Below are 25,726 nucleotides of genomic sequence, written 5' to 3' on the forward strand. Positions count from 1 at the left end.
GCACCGAAAGGCAGGAAGTGTAGGGCAGTGGTTCTCAAACTGTGATCCAGGGACCCCTGCCTGTCACCAAGAAGGTTTCAGGGGGGTTGCTATTTTCATAATAATATTAAGATGTTATTTTCCCTTTTCACTCTTGTTCTCCCATCAGGTTACAGGGAGTTTGCACCATCTACGTGATGTGTGTCGTACAGTAGACTGAGTGCAGACGCAGAGAGGAAAATCCCGTTGTCGTCTGTTCAAGTTGGATGTGAAAGACATTTGAAAAGGGGTAAAATAAATTCACTCTTAACATTGCAGTATTTGAAGGAATTATACTTATTTTCTTAAAAATGTATTAATGTTAATATGTGATGATTTTAGTATTTTTATTATTTTATTTTATTTATTTATTTATTTTTATTTATTTATTTTTGCGGTACACAGGCCTCTCACTGTTGTGGCCTCTCCCTTTGCGGAGCACAGGCTCCGGACGCGCAGGCTCAGCGGCCATGGCTCACGGGCCCAGCCGCTCCACGGCATGTGGGATCTTCCCGGACCGGGGCACGAACCCGTGTCCCCTGCATCGGCAGGCGGACTCTCAACCACTGCGCCACCAGAGAAGCCCGATTTTAGTATTTTTAAAAGGATTCACATTTAAATGTTTTCAGTCTTAATTCTTAACACATTTTATACCAATAAAGACACCCAACACACCCAAAAGCTCTTTATAGAGTCCTCACTGCTTTGGTCGAGTGTAAAGGGGTATCAGTGCCTCAGTCTCCCCACTTGGATAAATGGGGATATTCCCTACCTTGCATAGTTGTTTTGAGAACACAATGGTCTAACACATCTAAAAGTGCACACAGCACTGTCTGGCACATAATAAGCTCTTTGTTTTAGCTTTTACTGTTATGAATTTTTACATTATACATTTTTGTGTTTGTATCATGAAAAACTCCCCCATGCTTCAAGATGAACAAAAAGAAGACACTACCAACTTATCCAAATAGATTTCATTCATTGAATTAGCAATAGGAAGGACATCCTGGAAGGAGTGTTATGCTTCAAGCATAAATGTTATGAGAGTTTCTATTTACTGTCAATTTCATAATCCCATCGACCAGTACTAAGCATAATACAAATCTCTTCAGAAAAACTAAAATCCATCACTTTTTTTTAATATTCGTGTATTTATTCTCAGAACATACCAACTCTTCTCAGAGAATAGAAAACAGAAAGTTCACTCTGACTTCAAGAAGGACTCAGCCAGCTCCCCATCCCCACACCTGCTAAAAAAATTCCCTGGGTGAGGGATGCCTAGAGTGCACAGTACCCCTTGGCACAGGGGCCGTGCACAACTCTAAACAAGGCTCTCCACTTGTTTTATAATCCGAAAGGGCAAACAGCTGTCAAAATGACAATAAGAGTCCAAGATCCATACTCCTCAGTGCCAGATCCCCTGGGTCATCTAGGGCAATGATGGTGCTGCAGCTTACGCAGTCATGTCTGTGCCGAAGAAGTCCCAGCCTGGCAGCCAGGTTTTGTTCAGTCTAGGAGGGCAGTGCCAATTGGCTGCCCCCATACCTGGCAAGAGCTGATGGCCCAATGCAATCCCAAAGCCTGCCAGAGGGGCAGGGCTGGGCCAAAACCTAGGGTAATTTGTTCTCCTTGCCTCCTAGCTTCCTCTCCTCTTACAGCCCCACACTCAGGCCTTCAGACCTGAGGGTCTCGGCCAGGGAGTCTGATTGTTTCCTAAGCCCCCATAAGAGTGCAGACCTGGGAAGAGATGTGAGGGTCCTGAAGAACAGGCTCCAGGGCACAGCCCTGAACCACAGGGAGAGCACTGTGTCAGGCAAAGATGGTCTCTTCCCGGCGCTTCTTGGTGAGGATGGTGCCTGGCTTGTGCTGGGCATCGGGGTGGTTGGCTAGCTCTGGGGGGCAGGAGGACACCGGGCTCTCCAGGATGGCTTGCTTCAGCTCATAGAACACAGCAGAGTCCTCTTTGGTGAGGAAGGTAATGGCCACACCACTCTTGCCTGCTCGTCCCATGCGGCCAATGCGGTGGATATAATCTTCAATGTTTTTGGCCATATCATAGTTGACAACCATAGACACATCTTGGATGTCGATACCACGACCCACCACATCTGTAGCCACCAAAATATCCTTGGCCCCAGCCTTGAGGCTGGATAGTGCAAACTCTCACTGCTCCTGGCCTTTTCCACCATGCAGCGTACAAGCATTGTACCCCATCTTCTCCAGGGATTTGGCCAAAACATCACAGCCCTTCTTCTGGTTGACAAAAATGCTGATGGGGGGATCAAAGCCTTGCTCCAAGATTGCCAGCTGCTTTTTCCTCTTTTCAGACTCTGACATGAGGAAGACCTTCTGTTCCACACGTTCGTGGGGCTTGCCGGCAGAGCCAATGTACACCACAGCAGGTCGCCGAAGATAGCTCCGGGCCAGACGCTCCACCACTGGCGGCATGGTGGCCGTGAACATGACTGTTTGGCGGTACTTACGTTTTCCTGACTCGAAGTTGGCCAACATCTTCTCAGGGTCCTTGGCCTCATCTGTGTCTGGCTTCTGGTTGGTGACAGGCATGTGCTCCAGGATCTTCTGGACGTCTGGCTCAAAGCCCACATCAATCATCCTGTCTGCCTCATCCAGAACCACATAGGTACAGCGGCTCAGCACCAGGTAGCGGTTCTCCAGCACATCAATCAGACGTCCTGGAGTAGCAATCACTATCTCACAACCGATGCACAGCCTGAAGCCCTGGTCTTCTCTGTAGATGCCGCCAATGACAGCCACAGTGCGGATGCCTAGCGGCTTCCCAAACTTGATGGTCTCTTCCTCAATCTGCTGAGCCAGCTCACGAGTGGGGGCCAGGATGATGGCGTAAGGGCCCTGGTCTGACTCTTTGATCCTGTCAATTTTGGGGAGAGTGGTAATCCAGACCAGCAACGGGATGAGGAAGGCTGCTGTCTTGCCGCTGCCAGTCTCAGCCACTCCAATGATATCACGATTCTGTAGCCCAATGGGAATTGCCTGACGCTGGATAGGTGTCGGCTCCTTGTAGCCACACTTATCAATGACCTCCAAGATGTGTGGAGGCAGAGAAGAGTCCTTCCAGGATCGGATGGGATTGGGGATCTTGCCACCTTTGGTGGTGATGCTGTAGTCCTCACGGAAGATCCGCCAGTCCCTGTCTGTCATCTCATCCAGCTTCTTCTGGGACCAATGCCGACCATCCCAGCGTTGCTTGGCTTCCTTCTTACGAAGTTTGCGGAGTCTTGCCTCCTCCTGCTCCTTTTCTTCCAGCGTCCGCCTCTTCTCCATTAGGTCTCCATAGAAATGTGACTGCTCTCGTTTCTGCTGCTTTAGGTCAATGCCCGCAATGAAGCTTCGCCCCAGCAACTGCACCTGGTGCCGTTCTTTGTACAGGGGGTTGTAGTCAATGGAAGTGTCCTCAGATGCATCCCACTCAAAGACAAACTTGCAGTCATTGAGATGCCTCGTCTGGCGCCGCTTCTTGATGCCACCCAGGTAACGCTCCTTAATGGCATGCGGTTCCTTGCTCTTATCCTTCTCCTCCCGGATCTTCTGCCGCCCTTCCTCATCCTCATTTCCGTTGGTCTCCCACTCCATCCTCTCCCTGCGTTCCCGACGTTCCCGTTCCTGAGGGTCTCCCAACATTTTCCTGCCCAAGTCTTGGAACTGTTTCTTTTTCTTCCTCTCTTCCTCAAGCATCCTCTGCCGCTCCTCCACCTCCTGCTGCCGTCACTTTAGGGCTTCACCCTCTCGTTCTGCTTTGGAGAGGAACTTGGGCTTAGCCTCAGCTTCTTCCTCGGCCTTTTTCTTGGCCAGAAGTTCCTCCAGGGATAATGGCTGGGCCTTAGGCTTCTTATCACCATGTTCATCCTCTTCATCCTTCCTAGAGTCTCTGTCTTTCCGAGATTTAAAATCTTTTCCTCGGCCAGGAGATAAACTGGATCGCTTGCGGTCCCGTCTGTGCCCATCCTTATCCCGATCTTGGTCCTTCTTATTCCGATCACGCTCCTTATCTCGCTCCCGTTCTTTGTGCCGGCGTTCTCTTTCTGCAGACTTGGAACGGGAACGGGATCGAGAACGGCTGCCTCCTCGACGCCTTTCCCTTGAACGATGACGTTTCCTGTCTTTAGATGGGGAAGACTTCCGGTCTCGGTCTCTATCCCGTTCTCTGTCAGGAGTCCGAGATCGTTTCCTTTCCTCCTTGGAAGGTGATGCCTCACGGTCCTTCTTATCAGCCAGCTCTCCTGCCATCACTCTTGAGTCCGAACTGCCCAATGCGGCCTCAACGTCGTCGAGCAGTCGCCATCTTTCCCGTTTCCTGGTCCAAAATCCATCACTTTTATAGACAGAGTCTTATTTTCCACATTTGCAATTGCTGGGTTTAGAAAATGGATGATCTTGGTCAGGACAACATGTCTGAGACACATCACCCAAGGTAAAAATGGTATTTGCTGATGCAATACTAAATGTGGTCATTAATAATAGAGTATCATGCAGTAACATAATAATGAATGCCTTAGATTTAGAGGTCTTATTCAATAGAATCAAAATTGTAGATTTCTTTAACAAATACAGATTTGATGTTTTAGTATAGTTAAACACTTTTAATATATTTGTAGGTCTATGCTAAATATAGGTGCATTCATTTCCTCCAAGGAAATGCATCATGTTTACTCAGAAAATAGTTTATACTAAAAGGTTGTTCGAAGGAGTTAAAAAAAGTTTGACTTTGCTGAGTAGTATAGTGAGTATCAAGCCCAGCATGGAGACAATTGTTTTCCCTTGCTGTCAGCTACTGACGTGTCCCACAGATGAGTCATGTGACACCATCCTAAGCATCCAGGTTCTTGTATGTAACCCAGATGGGAAGGAAGAGGTGGGAGGTGGAAATTGATCTGGGTCAGTTCAATGTGTCACCAAAGTCTGAAATTCTATGACTCAAGCAGCACAGATGATAGCACAGTGATGTAGAGCAGCAAGACCCTGGCCAATTATGCCTGAGATTCCTGAGCTGTACAATGGGAATAATAATCATATCTACTTGGTAAGGATGTCATAAAGATTAAGTAACATAAGTAATGTATGTAAAGTCCTTGCCCTTGAAGTCATATTGACAGGAAAACTGCACCAAAAGTTGGCAAGTGGAAATCAAAATGCCAACTGTGCAAAACAGGTGATGGTATAATGGCAAAGTGTACTAGTCACTACTGCTTGTGTAAACCCAGTGGTGTACAACAATTGCTTTATTATGCTCATGGCCTCCGTGGGCCAGGGATTTGGGGAAATCTCATTTGGGCAGTTTTTGGTTAGGATCTGTCGCATGGTTGTGGTCAGACATCAGTGGACGCTGCCGTCATCTGAAGATTCGACTGGGCTGGGTGTGCAAGATGGTGACCTCCGATGCTGGCAGTTGGTGTTGGCCACTGACTGGAATCTCACCTGGGACCATCAACCAGAGCACCTACAGTGACCTTTCCCCATAACCCGGGCTTTTGTACAGCCTGACCTCCTTGAGGGAGTCAGACTTCTTACATGGTCAGTGGCCAAGGAAGCAAGGTGGAGCTGAATTGCATTATGTGACTGTCTGTGGAATCAGCAGCATCACTACTGCTGCATTTTATTGGTTATGAGCAAGTCAACTAAGGCCAGGCCAGCATCAAAGGAAGGGGAGATAGACCCTGCCTCTCCATGGGAACAGGGTCAAAGAATTAGGAGCATGTTGCAAAGTTGTCATGCAAGGTTAATAACAAATATTCATTTTCAGTTTCCACTGTCTCTGTCTCTGAAGGAATAGAAAAAGAGACATAGTGAACATACTGACCTGAGAAATTCCCATATGATCGTAAGGCACTTTTTTCCTAACTGTCCCCCAATCCTGCGTAAAGAGAAGGATCTAGCCCACCTCAGTTTGAGAACAAGACCAAGAGGAAAGTTATGAACCAGAAATTGACAATTGCATCTCAAACACTGTTGAATTATGACAGGTCACATTAGCATTACCCTGGGGTTTTACTCTATTAGATGATAAGCAAGGCTACTGTACCAGGAACTCCACAACAGAGTGGCTTCCATTTATTTCACGTAATAGCCCAGCCAGCTTGGGTCAGGAGGGCAGCTCTACGCCATGATGCCATTTAGAGACCCTGGTTCCTTTCACTCAATCACTCTGCTGTCCTCTGAGAGTGGCAACATGGGTGAAAGTGGCAACACCTCATCTCCAGGTGGGCAGAGGAAAAAGAGCCTGAGTGTAAAAATGCTGCTTGTTTCCAAGTTGGAGATGACCTGTACTTAGATTGAATCCAACCTCTGCTCATATCCATTGGCCCTAATTTAGTCACATAACCACACCTTTCTACCAGGGAGGCTGGGAAAGATAGTCTGGCTGGGAAGCTCTATGCCCAGGAAGAAAGAACAGATCTACAGAAGAACAGTCAGCCCCACAAATAATCAATAAATTATTATTATAACATTGAAATGTTTGCAGCATTAACAAGCTAATCAAATCTTCCTAATCTCCATCAGTTTCAGTGGCATTCATAATTAACGTGCCAACTGCAAATGAGTCTAAATTAAATGACAGGTATTCTTCAATGCACTTATAAATTTCTCTAGGACTACAAGCCATTCCCTTGCAAAAATGCCCGCTTGTAGAGTTGGAAACACAGCAATTATCTGGTCTCCTACAGATGAATTATTGTGAATTCCAAATTAATCATGTCCAATGGAATCTTAACAGAGTTTTGAAAAATCTCAGACAGAGGAAAGCAACTTAATATTAAGAATCCACGAATGACCAGGATTGGTTGGGGGCCAAATTCATTCACATTCTAGGCAAGAAAAGATATTTTACATGGTAACATTTATGTTAACTATGTATGTATCATGTATGTAACATTAAAGGACATATTAAATTCCATGTGTTTCTCAATTTAGAACAAGATTCTTTCACAGCTGCTGCAAATAGAAGGGACTTGAATAGATGTTAACAGCCCCACTAAGTGCGCTCCTTAGGATGAGAGGCTGCTGAAAATTCTGTATGAACATGTTGCGACATTAAGAATGCTGGATCAGAAATCTCTGGCTTCTTTTCATCATCTCCTTACAAAGGTTACTGAACTTCCCTAAATCTATTTTCTCATGTGTGAAATAGGAATGTTACCTACACTTCACAGTGGAGAAACAAAAAAATGGCACAATAAAGCACTTTGTACTCTGTAAAACACAAATTCATAGTCCACAGAGCAGAAAGAATACATCGAGTCATCATCTAGTCTGCAGATGGGTAGTGCAACCAATCAGCAAAGCTGCCTGGAGCTGTGGTAAAATACACAGAGAGGGAACGAGATTATATTCTCGTACTTTTGATCCCAGTCTTGACGTCTCAACCAAAGACAGATGAATCAACTTGCAAGGTCCATCTGATCCTCAGATTACTCCCAGGAGAAAAGAGTCCTCACAGCTACAGCAGCCAGGGCTAACTTGGTCCTAATGCAGACACTTTAATAGGATTACTTTGGTATCTCCTGTCAGTTTAGACACCTAACTATCTTACAGATAATAGGTGTTAGGAAGTATTGATAAGGATTAAACTAAAAATTTGGATTTAATAAAAATTTACTTTGGGGTTAATTTGGATACATATTTAATTTTAAAAATGTGAATAAATAAGTGGAGAAAGAAAAAAGCACTATGTCAACAATATATTGTAAGTAGTGAAATTAAAAATGATCAAGTGTGAAGTTAAGGATGGGAGCTTCTCCTCAGGCTCTAAGCCGGTAGTTTGACAGGTTCTGCTCCTTCTCCAATGTGATGGGCGTGACATCAGGTCAAGAATATGCAGCCTTGAAAGGACCAAAGTGGGGAGATCTGGTAGCAAATTGTTGTGTGGGAACAGGCCAGGAATCCCAACTACAGAAGTCAGAGAGTGGGGCGCAGTGCACCCAGAGGATGAAAAATAGACACACATCAAAGGAGAGAATGACAAGGAAATCCAGTATCAGACATTTCCCTACTTTCCTGAACCACAAAGAAGTCCACCCTGCCAAAACAAGCGCATTTCTCATGCTGTTTTGTTTCTTCAACTAGAGAAGTTGTTTAAATCTTTTTACTTTGCCTTCTTTCCCAAGTAGAGCTTTACTCCAGAAAGGCAAATAAACTGAATTTGTAAAAGTTATGATGTGGATAGAGGTGACAGTGGATTGCTTCACAAACTTAACTCAGAACGAGTCTCTTGAAGCCTGGAAGAAGTAGGTAATACATAAATGGAATGTTTTCAGGTCGGCAAATACGCTGTCATCGCCACTCACAGGTAGAAAGGCCCTCAAGGGGCTTCGCTGGTGGCGCAGTGGTTGGGAGTCCGCCTGCCGATGCAGGGGACACGGGTTCGTGCCCCGGTCCGGGAGGATCCCACATGCCGCGGAGCGGCTGGGCCCGTGAGCCATGGCCGCTGAGCCTGCGCGTCCAGAGCCTGTGCTCCGCAACGGGAGAGGCCAGTGAGAGACCTGCGTACCACACACACACACACAAAGGCCTCAAAATTAAAAGCGCACCAATATAAACGAGGCACTCAAACAGTGCGGTGCTGGTGTGGGACTGGGGGGTTAGAGAGGAGGAGGGGTCAGCTGCGCGGGAGGGAAGTTCTGTGTGGAGAACAGTGTGGACCCCTCCCAGCAGTGAGAAGATGAATTAGGCTCACCAAGTCGAGTGAAAAAATACTGAAAGAAAAACAAAACTGACAAGAAATATAGCACAATGTCCCGTTCGTTAAGTATAGATTAAAAACACACCCCATGCCAAGCACGATATCGTTTTCTCAGGATATAGATTCAACGATGTCACACACAAGAAGGTGGGTACTTGTGTAACGAGAATGTTAGGACGAAGGAGTAAAGCTAAACTAGGGAGCCCTCTACTGTTAAGACGGTGAACCCACATACTAATGAAATATAATTCATTCCATTCTGCACCCAAAACTTAAGGAAAAAATGTGTCTCCAGCTAGCGACGGCTGCTGAATGCATGGTAAGGGCAAACACGATCTCCAGGCATCCCTGAATCCACCCCTCAGAAAGACCACTGCGCTGACCAGACATCCCCCTCCTCAGAGGGGCACCCGCCCCACCAGAGAGAACTTGAAGCACTTACTTTGTGCTGGGGACTGAGCGAGGGACGGGTCCGTTGCTGATTTAATTAACCGCACGACCGGTGAAGTAATAAACACCTCATTTCACAGATTTTAAAGACCAAGTCACTTTTCCAAAGACAGACAGTTAGCTCAATGGATTTGAACTTCATGTTTACTTTCATTTCCAATATATCATGGCCTTCCCCCTAAACCACCTAAACGGAGCATCTCTTCAGAGATTGAACCCTGAGGTCGTTTTTGTTTCTAAAATGAAATTTACACATTTTACATTTATTTTCTTCCTACTCGAAAGGCGGCACTGGAAACTGAGTCTCAGGGTGAAGCTCACTCATTCTTTCTGGAATCACATTTAGGAATGAAGACCCTTGACAGCAAGCCACTGACATGCCCTTTTACTTTCCTGGATTTAATGAAAGTGCCCAGAGACTGTCACCACCTTGGGAGCCATAATACATTCCAGTGAGGGACATTCAATTCTGCTCCTCCAGAATCTTCAAAGCCCCCTTACATAGGTCCCAGCACCATGATATGGTAAGGTGCTCTTCTGAAAATTAAACCAGGTTTGGAGCAGACAAGCCGCTCTTGAATTCCCCACACTATTCTGACAGCCCTAAATCAGTTTCAAGCCGAGACAACAAAGCAGCTCTCAGAAGTGCAGGGCCTGCGTCCAGTTGACACAGCACTCACTTTGTAAAAACACGACATTTCAACCCTGTCCAGAAATTACACTGGAAAGCCAATATGATTCTGACTTTTATTATCAGGTCAGGACAGAGGAAGTACAGGGAGAAGTAGCAGCATAAGGGTCTGTTGTCCGATCCGGCTGCCACGGGTCCCCAGGCAAGAAGGACGCTTGTGCAGGAGACGGATGATGACTCAATCCCTGGACGACTCAGAACAGCACCTGGGGCCTGAAGTGCATCTGCTTGGTGGCGTTGTTCCTCATCCCCATCTTCAGCATCCATTTTGACTTCATCCTTTGGACATACTGCATGTCCCGCTGGCGCACGAGAGCTGCTCCTGGGGTTGGAAAGGGGATAAGAAATGAGGCAAAGGTCTGTGACCTGTGATCAGAGAAGACCCAACTTGGCAGAGAATCAAAGCTAGTTTCGGGTAAGTGGGTTCTTATATTTAAACAAGAGTTATTACCTGGGGTCTCTATCCAATGGGCCTTGGGGGGTTTATTGCATACCAGAACTTCTCCCTATATACATTCTTCTGGGATGAGCCTCTTTAGTTTTCATCATCTGAAAAGGTCTATAAGCCCAAAAGGTGAAGCCCCACTGACCAAGAGGGACAGAGAAAGGCAGACTATAAACCAAGTCAGAGGGACTTCCCTGGTGGCACAGTGGTTAAGAATCCGCCTGCCGGGCTTCCCTGGTGGCGCAGTGGTTGGGAGTCCGCCTACCGATGCAGGGGACACGGGTTCGTGCCCCAGTCCAGGAAGATCCCACATGCCGCGGAGCAGCTGGGCCCGTGAGCCATGGCCGCTGAGCCTGCGCATCCAGGGCCTGTGCTCCGCAACCGGAGAGGCCACAACAGTGAGAGGCCCATGTACCGCAAAAAAAAAAAAAAAAAAAAAAAAAAGAATCCGCCTGCCAATACAGGGTACACAGGTTTGATCCCTGGTCCAGGAAGACCCCACATGCTGTGGAGCAACTGAGCCCGTGCACCACAACTACTGAGCCTGCACTCTAGAGCCTGCGAGTCACAACTACTGAGCCCACATGCCACAACTACTGAGCCTGCACTCTACAGCCTGTGCTCCACAAGAGAAGCCACCGCAATGAGAAGCCCACACACCGCAAAGAAGAGTAGCCCCCGCTTGACGCAACTAGAGAAAGCCTGCGCACAGCAACGAAGACCCAAAGCAGCCAAAAATTAATTAATTAATTAATTAATTAATTAATTAATTATAAAAAACCAACTCAGCTCACAGGGAGCCCTAGTGAAGGAACCTACGTGTATACTAACACAGAGCCATTTACAATGCATTCCAGTGCCAAAGCTTTCCAGGCCATCAGAAGGCAGCTCTCTCACTTCTCTCTATACTGTTTTCAGTAGACTGACCTTCTCTTTGAAGATCCAAGCATAATGAGCTTCACTCAGCAGACATATCAGAATAGATTTAAATAATTTCATTCTGATGATGTTTCAAAGCTTAACAACTTCAGTGGCTTGCTCTAGCTGAGTCTTACTAAGTTTTCTATGGAAAAATTACAGAAGGAAGAACTGATAGCTGGCCTTTATTATGTGCAGGTACTATGTCATACATGCATCATGACAGTCAACCTGCCCAACTCTACAAGTAGGTCCTATTAGTATCATCTCCACTTTATAAGTGAGGAAACAGAGGTTTCAATCAATTAAATTACTCATACTCATTGTGTAAGAACCTACAAGTATATCAGGTAAGTCATGTTTGACTTCACAGCTCAAACTATCGCCACAAGGATATTTAATTCCTCTGTATAACCTCCAGGAGAATTTCAACCTTTGATAATTGCTAAACAATTATTTTTGTAACTATACATCCTGAAAAAGGTAATGGTTTATATGAGTTTTAAAATAGTTACTGTGCTAGGGAATACAAAGCTTTTAAGTCATGGAGCTTTGGGCTTATTGCCAAAAATGTCTCAAGTGGTCACAGAAGCTCCCAGAGCCAAGAAGCTAAGTTTCCCCTAGAGAGGACCCACAAGGACAAAGAAAAAAAAAATCCAGTTCACCCAAGGCCCTTTGTGTGATGCAAGTTCCTGGGCTGGGCCTTGCGGTCCACATGGACGTACCTGTGCTGCCCGTCCAGCCCAGGGCTCTGTACTGCTGGAGGACCCGGCCCACGGCCTTCTGATTCTTAGCAACTGCCACAGCTCTTGACAAGCCAAACCGCTGTTTGTAGTATCTCATCAAGGAGCGATGACCCACTCTGGCACCTGTTTTTCAAAAGAACAATATTGAAGCACTGAGTTGGATCGTTTTTCAAGGCAGAGCTGTAAAAGTAAAGGCTTTCTGAATCAGAATTTTCACTTTTATCTAGGTGGAAAATGGATGTGCCAGAAGAAACAGTGCTTTAATCTGCTGAAGAAAGATGAAGCTGCATGTTAAACAATGAAAGAAGGAAAACCAAAGAGTAGAGACACTGAAAAACAGAGATAATGGCAAGTCACCGTCAGGTGAAAAATTCAGCATCTGTACTGACAATACGCTTCCCTAGAAATTCACATAGCTGCCCCCAACTAACACAGATAATAGGATCCTAGGAGGTAAGGAATTTTAACTTTTTTTTTTAATAGAAAAGAGATTAAGCACAGATAATGGCCCTGATGTTTAGGTCTACAAGCCACAGTCTGAGTCTAGAAGAGACACCAATCCACTTTTCCTTTGCTTAAATTCTCTACTGCGGTGGTTCTCAAACAGGCGATTTTATCCCCAGACGACACGTGGCAATGACTGAGACATTTCTGGCTATCACAGCTCGAGGGAGGCTCCTGACACCTAGTGGGGGGAGGCCAGGGATGCGGCTAAACAGCGTACAATGCTCAGCACAGCCCCCAAAACAAAGAATTATCTGCCCCAAATGTCCACAGTGCTGAGGCTGAGAAACCTTGCCCTACTGCTTTCTAAATGACGGAAGTCGCCTGGTGAACCGTAATTTTAAAAGATGACGAAGACGAATTCTCTCTCCAGGTTTAACTTACTGAGAAGGATCTGATACAGCCATGCCAGTCAATCACGCTTTCAGAAATGAACTCTTCGGACTATCTGCTCTTTTATAGCAAAAGCGTGCTGACCCCTGGATCTCAGCTTCACAGTAGGTGAAAGTGAAGGGGGCGGGGGGGGGGGGGGGCTTCAGGGATGACTCACTCCAGGCTCCATCAGAGCCCTGGCTCTCGAAAAGTGCTCCTGGGTCACCGGCATGAGATCACCTGAGAGCTTACTAAACCCAGGCTATACTTTCACAAGAATATTAACGAGAACATAAGCAATCAAATACATTCCCAGACAGACATCAACGCATAGAAATTTAACAACAGCATACACACAAGGCACGGAACAGCTATTTCCACTGAAAATGAATTAAGGAAATACAGCCGGGTAGAACCATGTGTATGGCTGCTATGGAAGTTTTACACTTACATATATAAAATCATTTCTTTCAGAACAGTTTGTGCAGAGAGACCATGAACAGAATACTGTTAACTATTGTAGATGGCTATATTCGCTTTTAGGACCTAGATTTTTAACTTGCAAGAAAAAATTCTGTCAGGTTATTTCGTTTCAAGTCCCTATACCTGGCAAGCTACCTGGGAAACAGTTTGCTCTCTACACAGATATGGAAAAATGGTTACTTCCAGTTGACCGATTGGTGATCAGACGCAAGAGATGACAAAAAGAAACTTTCAAGTCAAAGATGATGTGGCCTCTGGATACTAATATGGATGAAAAGATGTTTCCCAGGACCTGACTGTTCTGGCAGCAGGAGAGTTAACAAAGCTCCTAAACCACAAGAAATAAGTGAGATACAGTGGATGGAGAAGGATTCACTCTTACATCGAGGCTCTAGCAGAAAAGCCCAGCGCTGCTGATTATGACTTTCTATTTCTAAGGTAGGCAGGATGCTCTGAGTTTGCAATGATGATTTCCTCAAAATCATTAAATGATAATGCTGCTGGTCATTACTACTTAATAAATCGATTTATTTACATTCGTAAGCAGCATTTAGAAATACGTTAGTATTGAAGGTTGGCTTTTAAAACATGCTTGAAAAGGTTTCATTAATCAACGCCAAGGTTTCTGACACCTGACAGGAGAACTCTAAACATTCAGCATTTAAAGTTACTCCTGTCCTGTGGCAATGACAGTGAGCACCTAACATTAAGCACCAAGTACAATGTGCTGAGAACAGCTCAACTGCAAGACCCTCATCAAGGAAAATTCGTTATAGAACACGCTGTGCCTGTCCATAAATAACAGATGGGTAATGTCTGAGTTATGATGAAGCCACAACCTGTCCATCTATCTTTCTCCGCAGTAAGAAGTGCTTACAAGACGGTGACTCCTAACCTAAAACATGATACAAGTGAACTTCTTTACAGACTCACGGACATAGAGACAGACTCACAAACATAGAGAACAAACTTACAGTTCTCAAAGGGGAAAGGAAGGAGGTGGGGAAGGGAGAAATTAGGAGTTTGGGACTAGCAGATACAAACTACTGTATATAAAATAGGTAAGCAACAAGGTCCTACTGTATAGCACAGGGAACTATATTCAGTATACTGTAATAAACCATAATGGAAAATACAAAAAAGAATATATATATATATTAAAAAAACAGAATCACTTGCTGTACACCAGAAACTAACACAAAACTGTAAATCAACTATACTTCAATTAAAAAAAAAGACTGAGGGCTTCCCTGGTGGCGCAGTGGTTAAGAATCCGCCTGCCGATGCAGGGGACACGGGTTCGAGCCCTGGTCAGGGAAGAACCCACATGCCGCGGAGCAAATAAGCCTGTGCATCACAACTACTGAGCCCACGCGCCACAACTACTGGAGCCCGTGTTCTGCAACGAGAAGCCACCGCAGTGAGAAGCCCGCGCACCGCAACGAAGAGTAGCCCCCGCTCGCCGCAACTAGAGAAAGCCTGCACGCAGCAACGAAGACCCAACACAGCCAAAAATAAACAAACAAACAAACAAACAAATAAATAAATGTATTTTAAAATTTTCCACTCTTACTTAACAAATAGCCTAACACTGGGTGAAATTAGACAGTGAAAAAGAAAATATCTCTAACTGTAAGTTTCCTAAGAAGATTGATCACGTGCCTTTCGTGGATCCAGCAACAGATTCATCTGGCTAGTCAGCAACTAACTGGATGTGTTTTCACACCAACTTACTCCACAGGAACTGAAGAGCAAAGAGGGAAGGAACTGAGCCAGACCACAGTCTTCAAAATAAATGCTCATAGCGCCCTCTACCGGATGCTCTATGTCACTGCCTCTGGGATCATCTACTTGACCTGAAGCAACTAGATTTAAGGAATCACAACTACCCACTGCTTTCGAAACCAGTTTAAAGCAGACTCTGCTAAGTGTAGTTGATTAAGTATCACTAGGCGCTCCACATTAGAATCCTTCTCAAGTCAGCTTCATGCTAACATCCACGCTGACCCAGTCATATAACTGAGCATAATCAAGGAAGTTTCTGAACGGTAAATTTGTTCAAAGACATAACCAGGTGACTGAATACACTGTTGTAATATCACTACACATGTATACAGTGTTTATTCAGGGATTCCCTATTTTCTTGGTTCATTACAAAATCCCCAAGTCAGCACTGAGAAACAGAGGCAAACCAATGGACGAAAAACTCATGTCTCATTATAACCAAGACTGACTAGAGCAGGACTGGTTTTTAAAGTGAGATGGTAAAAGTGTATGTAACTGTGTAGCTGGAAGAAATTTCCAAATGGTGGTAGCTTCTGATTCACTAAGAGTGCTATGTTCTGTTGCTATTTAAACAAATTCTATTATCAGGTCTCAGCAGCCGGTCATCTGTGAAGAAGACCCACGAAAGCAGCGAATGCTGTACATTTAGATTTTTCCATTCTTGGCTCTTAATCTCCTCTAGGTCACAGATGCTTTTCAGAAACTACAGCCTTTCCCCAGAAAAAGTGCACTTACCCGCACAGTCAAAAAAAAATCTGTGTGGAGGAATTCCCTCATGGTCCAATGGTTAGGACTCGGCGCTTTCACTGCCCAGGGTGCGGGTTCGACCCCTGGTCGGGGAACTAAGATCCCGCAAGCCACACAGTGTGGCCAAAAAATAAGTTAATTAATTTAAAAACGAATAAATAAAATAATTAAAAAATTTAAAAATCTGTGTGGCCACACAGGTGACCTTATGTTGTTACAGCGTTTCCCCAGGAAAATGCACACACTCAGAAAAAGTGCACAGCCAGTGACGAACGCTGAGGTAAGGCAGCACCTGGCAGCTGGTCTGGCCTCTCCAGAGTCTAACAGTACAATATCGCCCAGTACTCCAAACCAAGCTGCTTACTCACTACTTCCCAGTCTCTCTTAAGAGCTGCCCTGAGGTTATCATCCAGTACTTTAAAACAGCATTACGTGGTATGTGGACACGTAGCTGTGAGCAAGGAAATTCATGCTTTAAAAACCCAAGAAATTGGACCTTCAAGTTAATCTCATGGCATTTTCTTCTTTGACTATATGACGAACAGGCAGAGCAATCTGCCGCCTGGGACTGCAGGCAAATAACGATTCTCAGCCCCCAAGGCAACATCGCAGCCCAGAGTGGCCCCCCTCTGCTCTGCTTTTCCTGCACTGTGACAGGCCCGGGGAAGCCACCTTGCTTTCCTTTTAAAAGTCACCTCCAGTGGCACATATATACAATGGAATATTACGCAGCCATAAAAAGAAACAAAATTGAGTTATTTGTAGTGAGGTGGATGGACCTAGAGTCTGTCATACAGAGTGAAGTAAGTCAGAAAGAGAAAGACAAATACCGTATGCTAACACATATATATGGAATCTAAGAAAAAAAAATGTCATGAAGAACCTAGGGGTAAGACAGGAATAAAGACAGAGACCTACTAGAGAATGGACTTGAGGATATGGGGAGGGGGACAAAGCTGGGACCAAGTGAGAGAGTGGCATGGACATATATACACTACCAAACGTAAAATAGATAGCTAGTGGGAAGCAGCCGCATAGCACAGGGAGATAAACTCAGTGCTTTGTGACCACCTAGAGGGGTGGGATAGGGAGGGTGGGAGGGAGGGAGACGCAAGAGGGAAGAGATATGGGAACATATGTATATGTATAACTGATTCACTTTGTTATAAAGCAGAAACTAACACACCATTTAAAGCAATTATACTCCAATAAAGATATAAAAAAAAAATTTTCCTCACAAGGGTATTTTAAGGACTTAATAAAAATGATAGCTATTATTAAGAGAAAAAAAAAACCACAGTGAGATACTACTTCACGTCCAGTAGGTTGGTGATAATTGAGAAGACAGATAATAGCAAGCATTGTCAAGGATGTGGAGAAATTAGAACTTCATACACTGCTGGTAAGAGTGTGAAATGGTGCAGCCACTTTGGAAACCAGTCTGGCAGTTCCTCAAATGGTTAAACACAGTTACCGTATAACCCAGCACTTCCACTCTTAGGTATATACTCAGGAGAATAGAAAACATACATCCACACAAAACCTTGTATGCCAACGTTTATAGCAGCTTTCTTCATTATAGCCAAAAGGTAGAAACAAGCCAGTTGTTCACAAAGTGATGAATGGGTGACCAAAATGTGTGTATCCACATGATACCATCCAGCCGTGAAAGGAATGGAATCCTGACACATGCTACCACGTGGATGAACATCGAAAACCTTAGGTGGAAGAAGTCAGTCCCAAAAGTCCACCTAGTATGCAATTCTGTTCCTACAAAAGTCCAGAATAAGCAAATCTGTGGGGACAGAAAGTAGGTTAATGGTTGCTTAGGGACTTGAGTGGGGCTGGGGGGATGGAGGGGTGATGGCTGAAAGGTACGGGGTTTCTTTTTGAGAGGATGAAAATGTTCTAAAGTGAACTGTGGTGGTGCTTGCACACGTTTGTGAATCAACTAAAAACCATTCAATTGTAGACTTTAAACAGGTGAATTATAGAGTATTTGGGTTGAATCTCAATAAAGCCGTTCAAAAAAGAGAAAAATAAAATAAAATAAAAGTCACCTCCAGGGCTTCCCTGGTGGCGCAGTGGTTGAGAGTCCGCCTGCCGATGCAGGGAACACGGGTTCGTGCCCTGGTCCAGGAAGATCCCACATGCCGCGGAGCGGCTGGGCCCGTGAGCCATGGCCGCTGAGCCTGCGCGTCCGGAGCCTGTGCTCCGCAACGGGAGAGGCCACAACAGTGAGAGGCCCGCGTACCGCAAAAAAAAATAAATAAATAAAAGTCACCTCCAACCTGCCAGTCACTCAGTCAACAGCCATTTACGTGGCTCCTGTGTGCCTGAGGCACTGCGCGGAGATGAAAGACGCCAGCTTTGTCCTCACAGAAACGGGGCAGAAGGCAAGCCGGCCGACAGGCACAGCGGAGCTAGAGCCACATCACGACAGCTGGGCGGGGGCGGAGGAGACTCTCCTGACTCAGGGCAGGCGCTGAGCTCAGAACAGCTTCCTGGGGCAGGGCCCAACGTGAGCCCTACAGGACGGGGACAGGGACGGGGACGAGGACGGGGAGGGGGAGGACAGAGGCAGCGCCCAGGCAAAGGCCCGGGGGAGGGAGACTGCGTGCGGGCGGTCGCCAGACATCTGGGCGACAAAGTGACCCTGAAGGCAAGGGCTCCCCCTGGGAATTCCAGAGGGAAAGGAAGATAGACTGGTGTTTGTTTTAGAAAGTACCTTCTGGTGGTCAAGTGGACACCAGATTGGAAGCTTTCATGGTGACACAGATAAGGAGGAAAAAAAAGAAAAAATATTCAAAAGCCATTTAGGAATTGCAATTAGTCACCACCTGGATGTGGGAGAGGAAGAGCGGATCCTGAGAAGACACCCAGGTTTGGCTTTGGCGAACCTGAGGAAACTCGATCGCTCTGCGCAAATGTGTTGTCTAGATAGCTAAGGGGTCTTTAAGCCTCAGACGTCTTAAGTCCAGATGAAAATTCCTCTACTTCTAAAATAGGATAAGCTCACTGGAGAGCAGCGCTGCTGCAAAATGAAGCCCACGTTCCTAGTGATCCTACTACACGCCAGGCGCCGCTGTCAGGGACCATTCCATTCACTTTCTCAAGGTCTACTGTGATCTCAGTCTCAGTTAAGGAAGGGGGAGCTAATGAAACTAGGGGCTAAATAAACAGTCTTAGAAAAGAAGTTATTAAACTTATTTCTGAGATTCTGCATCAGTATTTTCACCAAGGGAAGATGGGACTAGGTCCTCTGTGATATATTTAGGCCTGTGTTGCTGCTGCGTATTGTACAGGCCCCGATATTCTGCTCCATTACAGAATATTCTGTATTGAATATCTGAATATTCAATATATGTAGAATATCTGAATATCTTCTACCACTGTAGAAGAATTATATCCTCAAGACAGGTTCTGCCTGCATTTTCCTTTCACTGTCATTGTCTAAAGCTGCCTTTAGCCTTAGAAGGTTGTCACTCTGGGTTAAGCAGGGCTCTCTATACCTAAGCCGTGATATTCCAGGTGGAGAGCAGCACCCCAGGGTGGCTTCCTCATGGCAGACGTCTCCACTGGCAATGTGGCTGTTCCTGCTCCCATCATCACTGCACATCTCCCAGGCAGTGGAGAGAAGTGGGGAAAGGGCTTCACTGACGAGGTCCATGATCCTGGGTAAATTACTCAACCTGTCTAAGCTTCAGCTGGCTCGTATGTCAAATAAGGATAATAGAACCTAACTCAAGGGCTTGATGTAAAGATAAAATAATATATCTGCCTGAATGTGCTAACTGCTCAGAAAATACGAGGTATTATTAGGGTCTTATTATCTTATCATCCCATTCCCTGTCCTTTTTAAATGCGTCTTCTGTAGCTGCCCCCATTCCTATTAGCTAAGCATAACTGTAAGCAATACTGCATACTTCTCACATTCATGGCTTTCCTTCTTCTATTCATATCTGGGACAAAATCCTGCCATTATGAATCCTGTTCGCCAAAGGAGAAGGTAGAATTCAAACTCCAAGCCTCCCCCTACATCCAGAATACGGACAGGAAACCTGGGCGCCGTCAATCAGATCCACCCATGCCAGACTAACATGTGCAAGTCCGAGCACATGGAAACAGGAATCAGTTCAAGGAATAAGAGCAAAGTCAAGTTTAACAAGAAAAACTTGGATGGGGCCAAAAAAACAGGTAATAAACAGAATACAAAAGGTCTATGTATTGAAAAGAAAGGCAATGACTGATTAAAGCATTACGAATCACAACAAAAGTGAAAAAAACATTGATGCAATTTAAACAAAACAGCCAAGACAGAGCTACGGGGCAGAGTTTACCTCATCCGGGGGAACACAAACACACACTTGAAGCTGTAGGGTCTCTCCCCTCGGTGTGGAAGGGAAGTGATGGGAACACGCCTCTCCGATAATCTCAGCAGCATGCAGCTATGTATTTTGGACAACTGCACTTACCAGAAGGGAGAATCAGCTCCATGGTGTCGTCATCATATTCCAAGGCCCTTCCTGAGGGCAAGTCCTCAGTCTCATCAGGGTCCTCTCCTTCCTTGTGACCTGGGTAGCTGCTCCTGGAACCATGGAATGGCATTAATACATAGACCAAGACCCCAAATTTAATGAAAATACTGCAAACCTACTAGATAACTAAAGGGGTTAGGGGTGAGGGATTAACAGTTGCAGCGACTACATTGAAAGCCTTTGGAGAGAAAACAATTTGTTAGCATTTTCTCTGTAGTAAAATATGCAAATGGCCTACGAAATCAAAATGGATCCCAGACCTAAAGGTAAAATACAAAACTATAAAAAATGCTAGAAGATAATATAGGAGAAAACCTAGATAACTTAGGGTTTGGTGATGACTTTTTAGGAACGACACAAAAGGCATAGTCCATGAAAGAAATAACTGATAAGCTAAACTTCACTAAAATTAAAAACTTCTGCTCTGTGAAAAACAACGTCGAGAGAATTAAAATACAAGATTCAGACTTGGAAAAAAGTATTTGCAGAAGACACATCTGGTAAAGGACTGCTATCCAAATGCAAAAAGAACTCTTAAAACTCAGCAATAAACAACCTGATTAAAACATGGGCCAAAGACCTTAATAGACTCCTCACTAAGTAGATACACACATGGCAAATAAGCATGCAAAACAGATGCTCCACAGCATGTCATCAGAAAAATACAAATTAAAACACAGAGCTACCACTACGCACCTATCAGAACGGTCAAAGTCCAGAACAATGACAATATCAAGTGCTGGTGAGGATCTGGAGCAACAGGAACTCTCATTAACTGCTAGTGGGAATGCAGGAGGGTACAGCCCCTTGGGAAGAGTTGGCGGTGTCTTGCAAAATCAAACACACTCTTACCATAAGACCCAGCAATCCTGCGGCTTGGTATTTACCCTAAGGAGTCAGAAACTTTTGTCCATACAAAAACCTGCACGTGAATTACAGAAGATTTATCCAAATTCTTAAAACTTGAAGAAACCAACATGTGCTTCAATAGGTGAATAGATACATAAACCGTGCCACATCCATACAGCAGAACATTTTTGGATTCTACAAAAAAGAAATGAGCTGGCAGGCCCTGAAAAGACATGCAGGAACCTTAAAAGCATGTTACTAAGTGAAAGAAGCAGTCTGAACAGGCTACATACTGTATGAGTCGAATCATACAACATGCTGGAAAAGGCAAAAATATGGAGACATTAAATATCACTATTTTCCAAGGGTCGGGTGGAGGAGAATGATGAACATGCAGAACACAGAGGATTTGTAGGTCAGTGAAACCACTCTGTATGCTATTCTAATGCTGCATACATGTCATTGTATGCACATTTCTCCAAACTCATACAATGGACAACACCAAGAGTGAACTCTAAACTATGGACTTTGAGTGATAATTGATGGGTCAACTTGGTTCCTCAATTGTAACAAATGTACCACTGGGGGATGCTGATAATGAGGGAGCCTATGCACGTGCTCGGTAAGGAGTATATTTGAAATCTCTGTACCTTTTGCTCAATTTTGCTGAGAATCTAAAATTGCTCTAATAAAGAGTGAGCAAATTACCTATAACAGAATTCCTTCACCTCTGTATTTGTTTCTCTCTAGGCGGGTTGGCAAACAGAGGGAGAGGAGACTGTACAGCTGGAGATGCAGCTCTCCTCAATTTAATCATTACAAAAACAAGTTCTACAACAGTGCTGAACAACGGAAGTCTCTGATGATGCAAATTTTCAGTCTGTGTGTCCACTATGGTAGCTACTTTGAAAGCACAGCTGTTTTTAAGCATAGGGCTTGAAACGTGGGGAGTGCAACTGAAGAACTGAATTTAAAAACTTTTACTTTACTTAATTAACCAAAAGAGCAACATGAGTACACCTAGGAATTAGCAAATTAGACACTGTAGTTCCAGAAGAATCTCTGTGTTTCTACAGCTGTTCACAAATACACATGGAAAATAACTGGAGAAATGTACACTAAAATGTTAATAGTAAGGTAGATAAGCCAATAGGAACAGACAAAAGACTAGATCAGATTCTGCACAAGAGATATCCAAATGGCCAGTTGATATATAAAAAGGTTCTCAACTGCATCAGTCCTCATCAGGGAAATTTAAATTAAAATCACAATGGATACCCCTACAGGGCCACCAAAGTGGCTGTAATGAAAAACTCTCTGTCAGGACAAATGAGAAATGACAAATCAGGAGGAAAATGCAAAAGGACAACTTAAAAGACCAGCACTTTCCTGAACACCTGTATTAGGTGGACTCTGCACACCTGGCACGGTCATTAACACACCTGCTTGCAGAGCACACCCGTGCTAGGTCATAGGCACACTGACACTAAGAACCAGCTGTTCCAGAATTTCTAGCATGGATTCGTTGCATGATGTAGGAAATATTCAAGATTCTAGGTAAAGGTGGAATAATTTCACCAAGAAGTGATCGGGACAGGCCTGGTGCAGCCACCAGCTCAAGTCCCTTACGAGACAGCCTGTGATTCAAGGGCTCTCAGGGAAACCAAGATGTGAAGCCTAACTTCCCTGCCTCTGTTCCTGAGGTAACTGGCAAAACTGAACTTCTGACCATGGAAACCACAACAAGCAAAAACAAGTTTTCAAACCACACAAACTGAAAGTTTGGGCCTGAGATCTTCTCTGGCTCAGATATGTGAGTTTAACTCTGTGATACTCAGTTTCTCATCTACAGAATGAGAGGAAATAACGACCTCCTAAAGAAGTGTGCTAAGACGTATGAAGAATACGATACTGGACAGAGCCAGACACAGACCGTTATCAGGTAGGGGCACATGCGAATCCAATGCAAATGTGATCAGCTGGCTTCACTCGCTATTACAAATCAGACTCACCTAAAATCGTAGAAGTCCGCAAATTCCAAAAGCGCATCCCCATCTGTGAAGAGCTTGCAGTGACTCCTGTCATTCATGTGAGCCTGTACAGCTTCCGTGGAGTAGAAGGACTTCCCCCTCTCATTGCACCACAAGCAAATCTTCCCCACACCGACTTTCTCTCCTGGAAAAATAAGTTGAGAAAAAAACAGGAAAGCAGCGTTTTGCAGCCAGATTAGAGCTCACTGTCGATGTCCACAATTCAAAAAACAGCCATCAAGTTTCTGGTTTTCACAAAATCGGCTGGTCATTCAATCCAAGATTGAGGAGAAGCCCCAAACTAATGCCCCCAATAATGTGGTATTTTGTCATTCAAAAGGAAAAAACGACTGAACTTACCCAAATATTTAATCAGTCCCTTAAGATCTGAAAGATACTCTACATCAGGAATAAAGAAGCTGTGGACTTGAGTCATATGAGCCACATTCTTCGCGAGGGACCTTGAATGATGGGGACAAAATAAGCAGTCCGTTATGGGGATGGCACCAAGCGGGGTGCTTCCTCCAGCCTCTTCCTCCGCTGCCTCCTCCTCCTCCTCCTCCTCCGTGGCTTCAGCATCCTCACATTCCAGTTCCTCATCAGAATCAATATCCTCCCAGTCTGCAAGCCAGAGATTTGAAAAACAAAGTTAGCTGGAGATCTCAAAGTCAGCCACTCATCCACCACACACCGCTCGGCATGGCTAAGGAATGCCTTCCTCCTCCTTTTTCAGCGCAGAGTAAACCCCTTGGAGGACGCACGTGCTCCTTTCCTATTCTTATATGAACACATGCAATCAGCGTCAGGGGGATGAGGGAAAAATAGCTCATTAAGTCAAGAAGCCTAGGTTGCTGGCTCCAGCCTCACACTGCAAGTTAGCTAGCCGATTCTGAGCACCTCAAACTCAGAGCAAAGCCATCATGACCGGAAACCCAATGGAATTAAACATTCTGCAGCACATGGTGTGAGGGTACTATGTTCTCTTGCATACGTTGACAATCTTCTCCTTCAACAGAGAAGGCATCCCTTCATTCTACAAATATTTACTAAGTAACTATGCCCCCCACCCCCCGTTAAGGTTTCAGTCCCCGAATCGACCACAGTGAGCTAAACACACAAAATGCCCTGTGGGGGTGCTGGCCACACCAGCCACTTCTGAAACCAAGGAAACACCCTCACGCATCACCTTCACCTGAAAACGGACACCTTCCCCCTCCAACCTCAAAGATAAACTGGAAGCTTGAGGACCAGCCCCGTCCCCCGCCCCGCCAAGCCCCCCAGAGAGGCCCCCACCATCTGCATCCAGGTCCTCCTCACTCTCCTCCTCCCCTTGCTCTTTGGCCAACTTCTTCGCCTGCTGTTCAAACCACTGCAGCCGGGGAGGCTTCTCGGCCGGGTCTCGCTGCTGAGTCCCACGTCCTCCAGCGGCCACGGTCACGGGACTCCGGGACTCCGCCTCGGGCGCTGGGGCCGCCTTCTTGGGAGACGTGGACGGCTGGGCCTTGATGACCTGCTGGATGGCCGCGTTCACCGCATCCCTGTCCACACTGTCCACGCCCAGACCTTTCTCCAAGTTCTTTTCATTCAGGATCGCCACTTTCCGACTCACCGCCTCCTTCTCCAGCTCCACGTGCCGCCGGGACCTCAGATGGTTTTCGTAGGCCTTGAACGAGGCAAACTTCTTACTGCAGACGGTGCAGTAGGTGGCCGCGCCCTTGCTCTCCGGCTCCGCCAGGGCCCGCTGCGCCCGTACCCGCTCCTGGAAGCCCTCGGCGCCGACCGGGGCCATGCCGGCCACTTTGCGCTTCAGGTTGTAGCGGTGCCAGTCCGTCTTGTAGTGGGCCCGCTGCGCCTCCGCGTCGTCCAACAGCGCCCGGCAGGTGTTGCAGGTGTAGGTCGCCATCGCCAGCCAGTAAATAAGAGGCGAACCGAGGCAGCAGTCTAGCGACCACTGAGCGCCCTGACCCCACCACACACTCCAACCGTAAACCTGAAAGCCCACGAAGAGCCGGACTGCGAGCTGACTTCCGGACTGGATCGAATTATTCCCGGCCGGACAGGAAGTCCCGCCTCCCGACCTGTAGCCACGCCCCCGCCGCGGAGAGGCCACAGGCCCCTGGTATGTTGGGAAGCCTGGGAGGGATCCGGCCCCGCCCAGTCGGCCTGAGGTGGGTGTTGATTGGGTTGGCGAAAGCAGGGTTGTGACTGGATGGGCCTGAGGCAGGTGGTAATTGGATGAGCCTGAGACGAGTGGTGATTGGATGGGTGATTGTTGTTTAGGTCTCCGCGAGGTGTGGGATCGGTGAATCCGCGTGAGCTGGGTCGACCAGAAGTAATAGGTGTTCATTGAGTCGACCGAGGTGGGTGTTGCCCTGAGCTGGGTGTGATCGACAGGCCTCGCCCCCGCAGGTTACTGTCCTTTTTGGCTGTGCTG

The 25,726-nt window shown here is 45.8% G+C and overlaps 2 protein-coding genes across 2 annotated transcripts; both read right to left on the minus strand.

The window, feature by feature from the left end:
- Window positions 1-1,624: 1,624 nt before the first annotated feature.
- Window positions 1,625-4,348, minus strand: LOC132485117 (probable ATP-dependent RNA helicase DDX23). The gene is given in 1 exon segment (XM_060091594.1): window positions 1,625-4,348. A coding segment is annotated over 1 exon segment (2,457 nt). The 5' UTR covers window positions 4,285-4,348; the 3' UTR covers window positions 1,625-1,827.
- Window positions 4,349-9,917: 5,569 nt separating this feature from the next.
- Window positions 9,918-25,322, minus strand: ZNF622 (zinc finger protein 622). The gene is made up of 6 exons (XM_060092751.1): window positions 24,586-25,322; window positions 23,653-23,913; window positions 23,275-23,437; window positions 20,351-20,463; window positions 11,964-12,107; window positions 9,918-10,197 (listed from the first exon to the last, which is right to left on the minus strand). The coding sequence occupies exons 1-6, from the start codon at window positions 25,193-25,195 to the stop codon at window positions 10,070-10,072; spliced, it is 1,419 nt and encodes a 472-aa protein (XP_059948734.1). The 5' UTR covers window positions 25,196-25,322; the 3' UTR covers window positions 9,918-10,069.
- Window positions 25,323-25,726: the final 404 nt, after the last annotated feature.

Source organism: Mesoplodon densirostris, chromosome 3 (assembly GCF_025265405.1).
Source record: "Mesoplodon densirostris isolate mMesDen1 chromosome 3, mMesDen1 primary haplotype, whole genome shotgun sequence".
Taxonomy (NCBI): domain Eukaryota; kingdom Metazoa; phylum Chordata; class Mammalia; order Artiodactyla; family Ziphiidae; genus Mesoplodon; species Mesoplodon densirostris.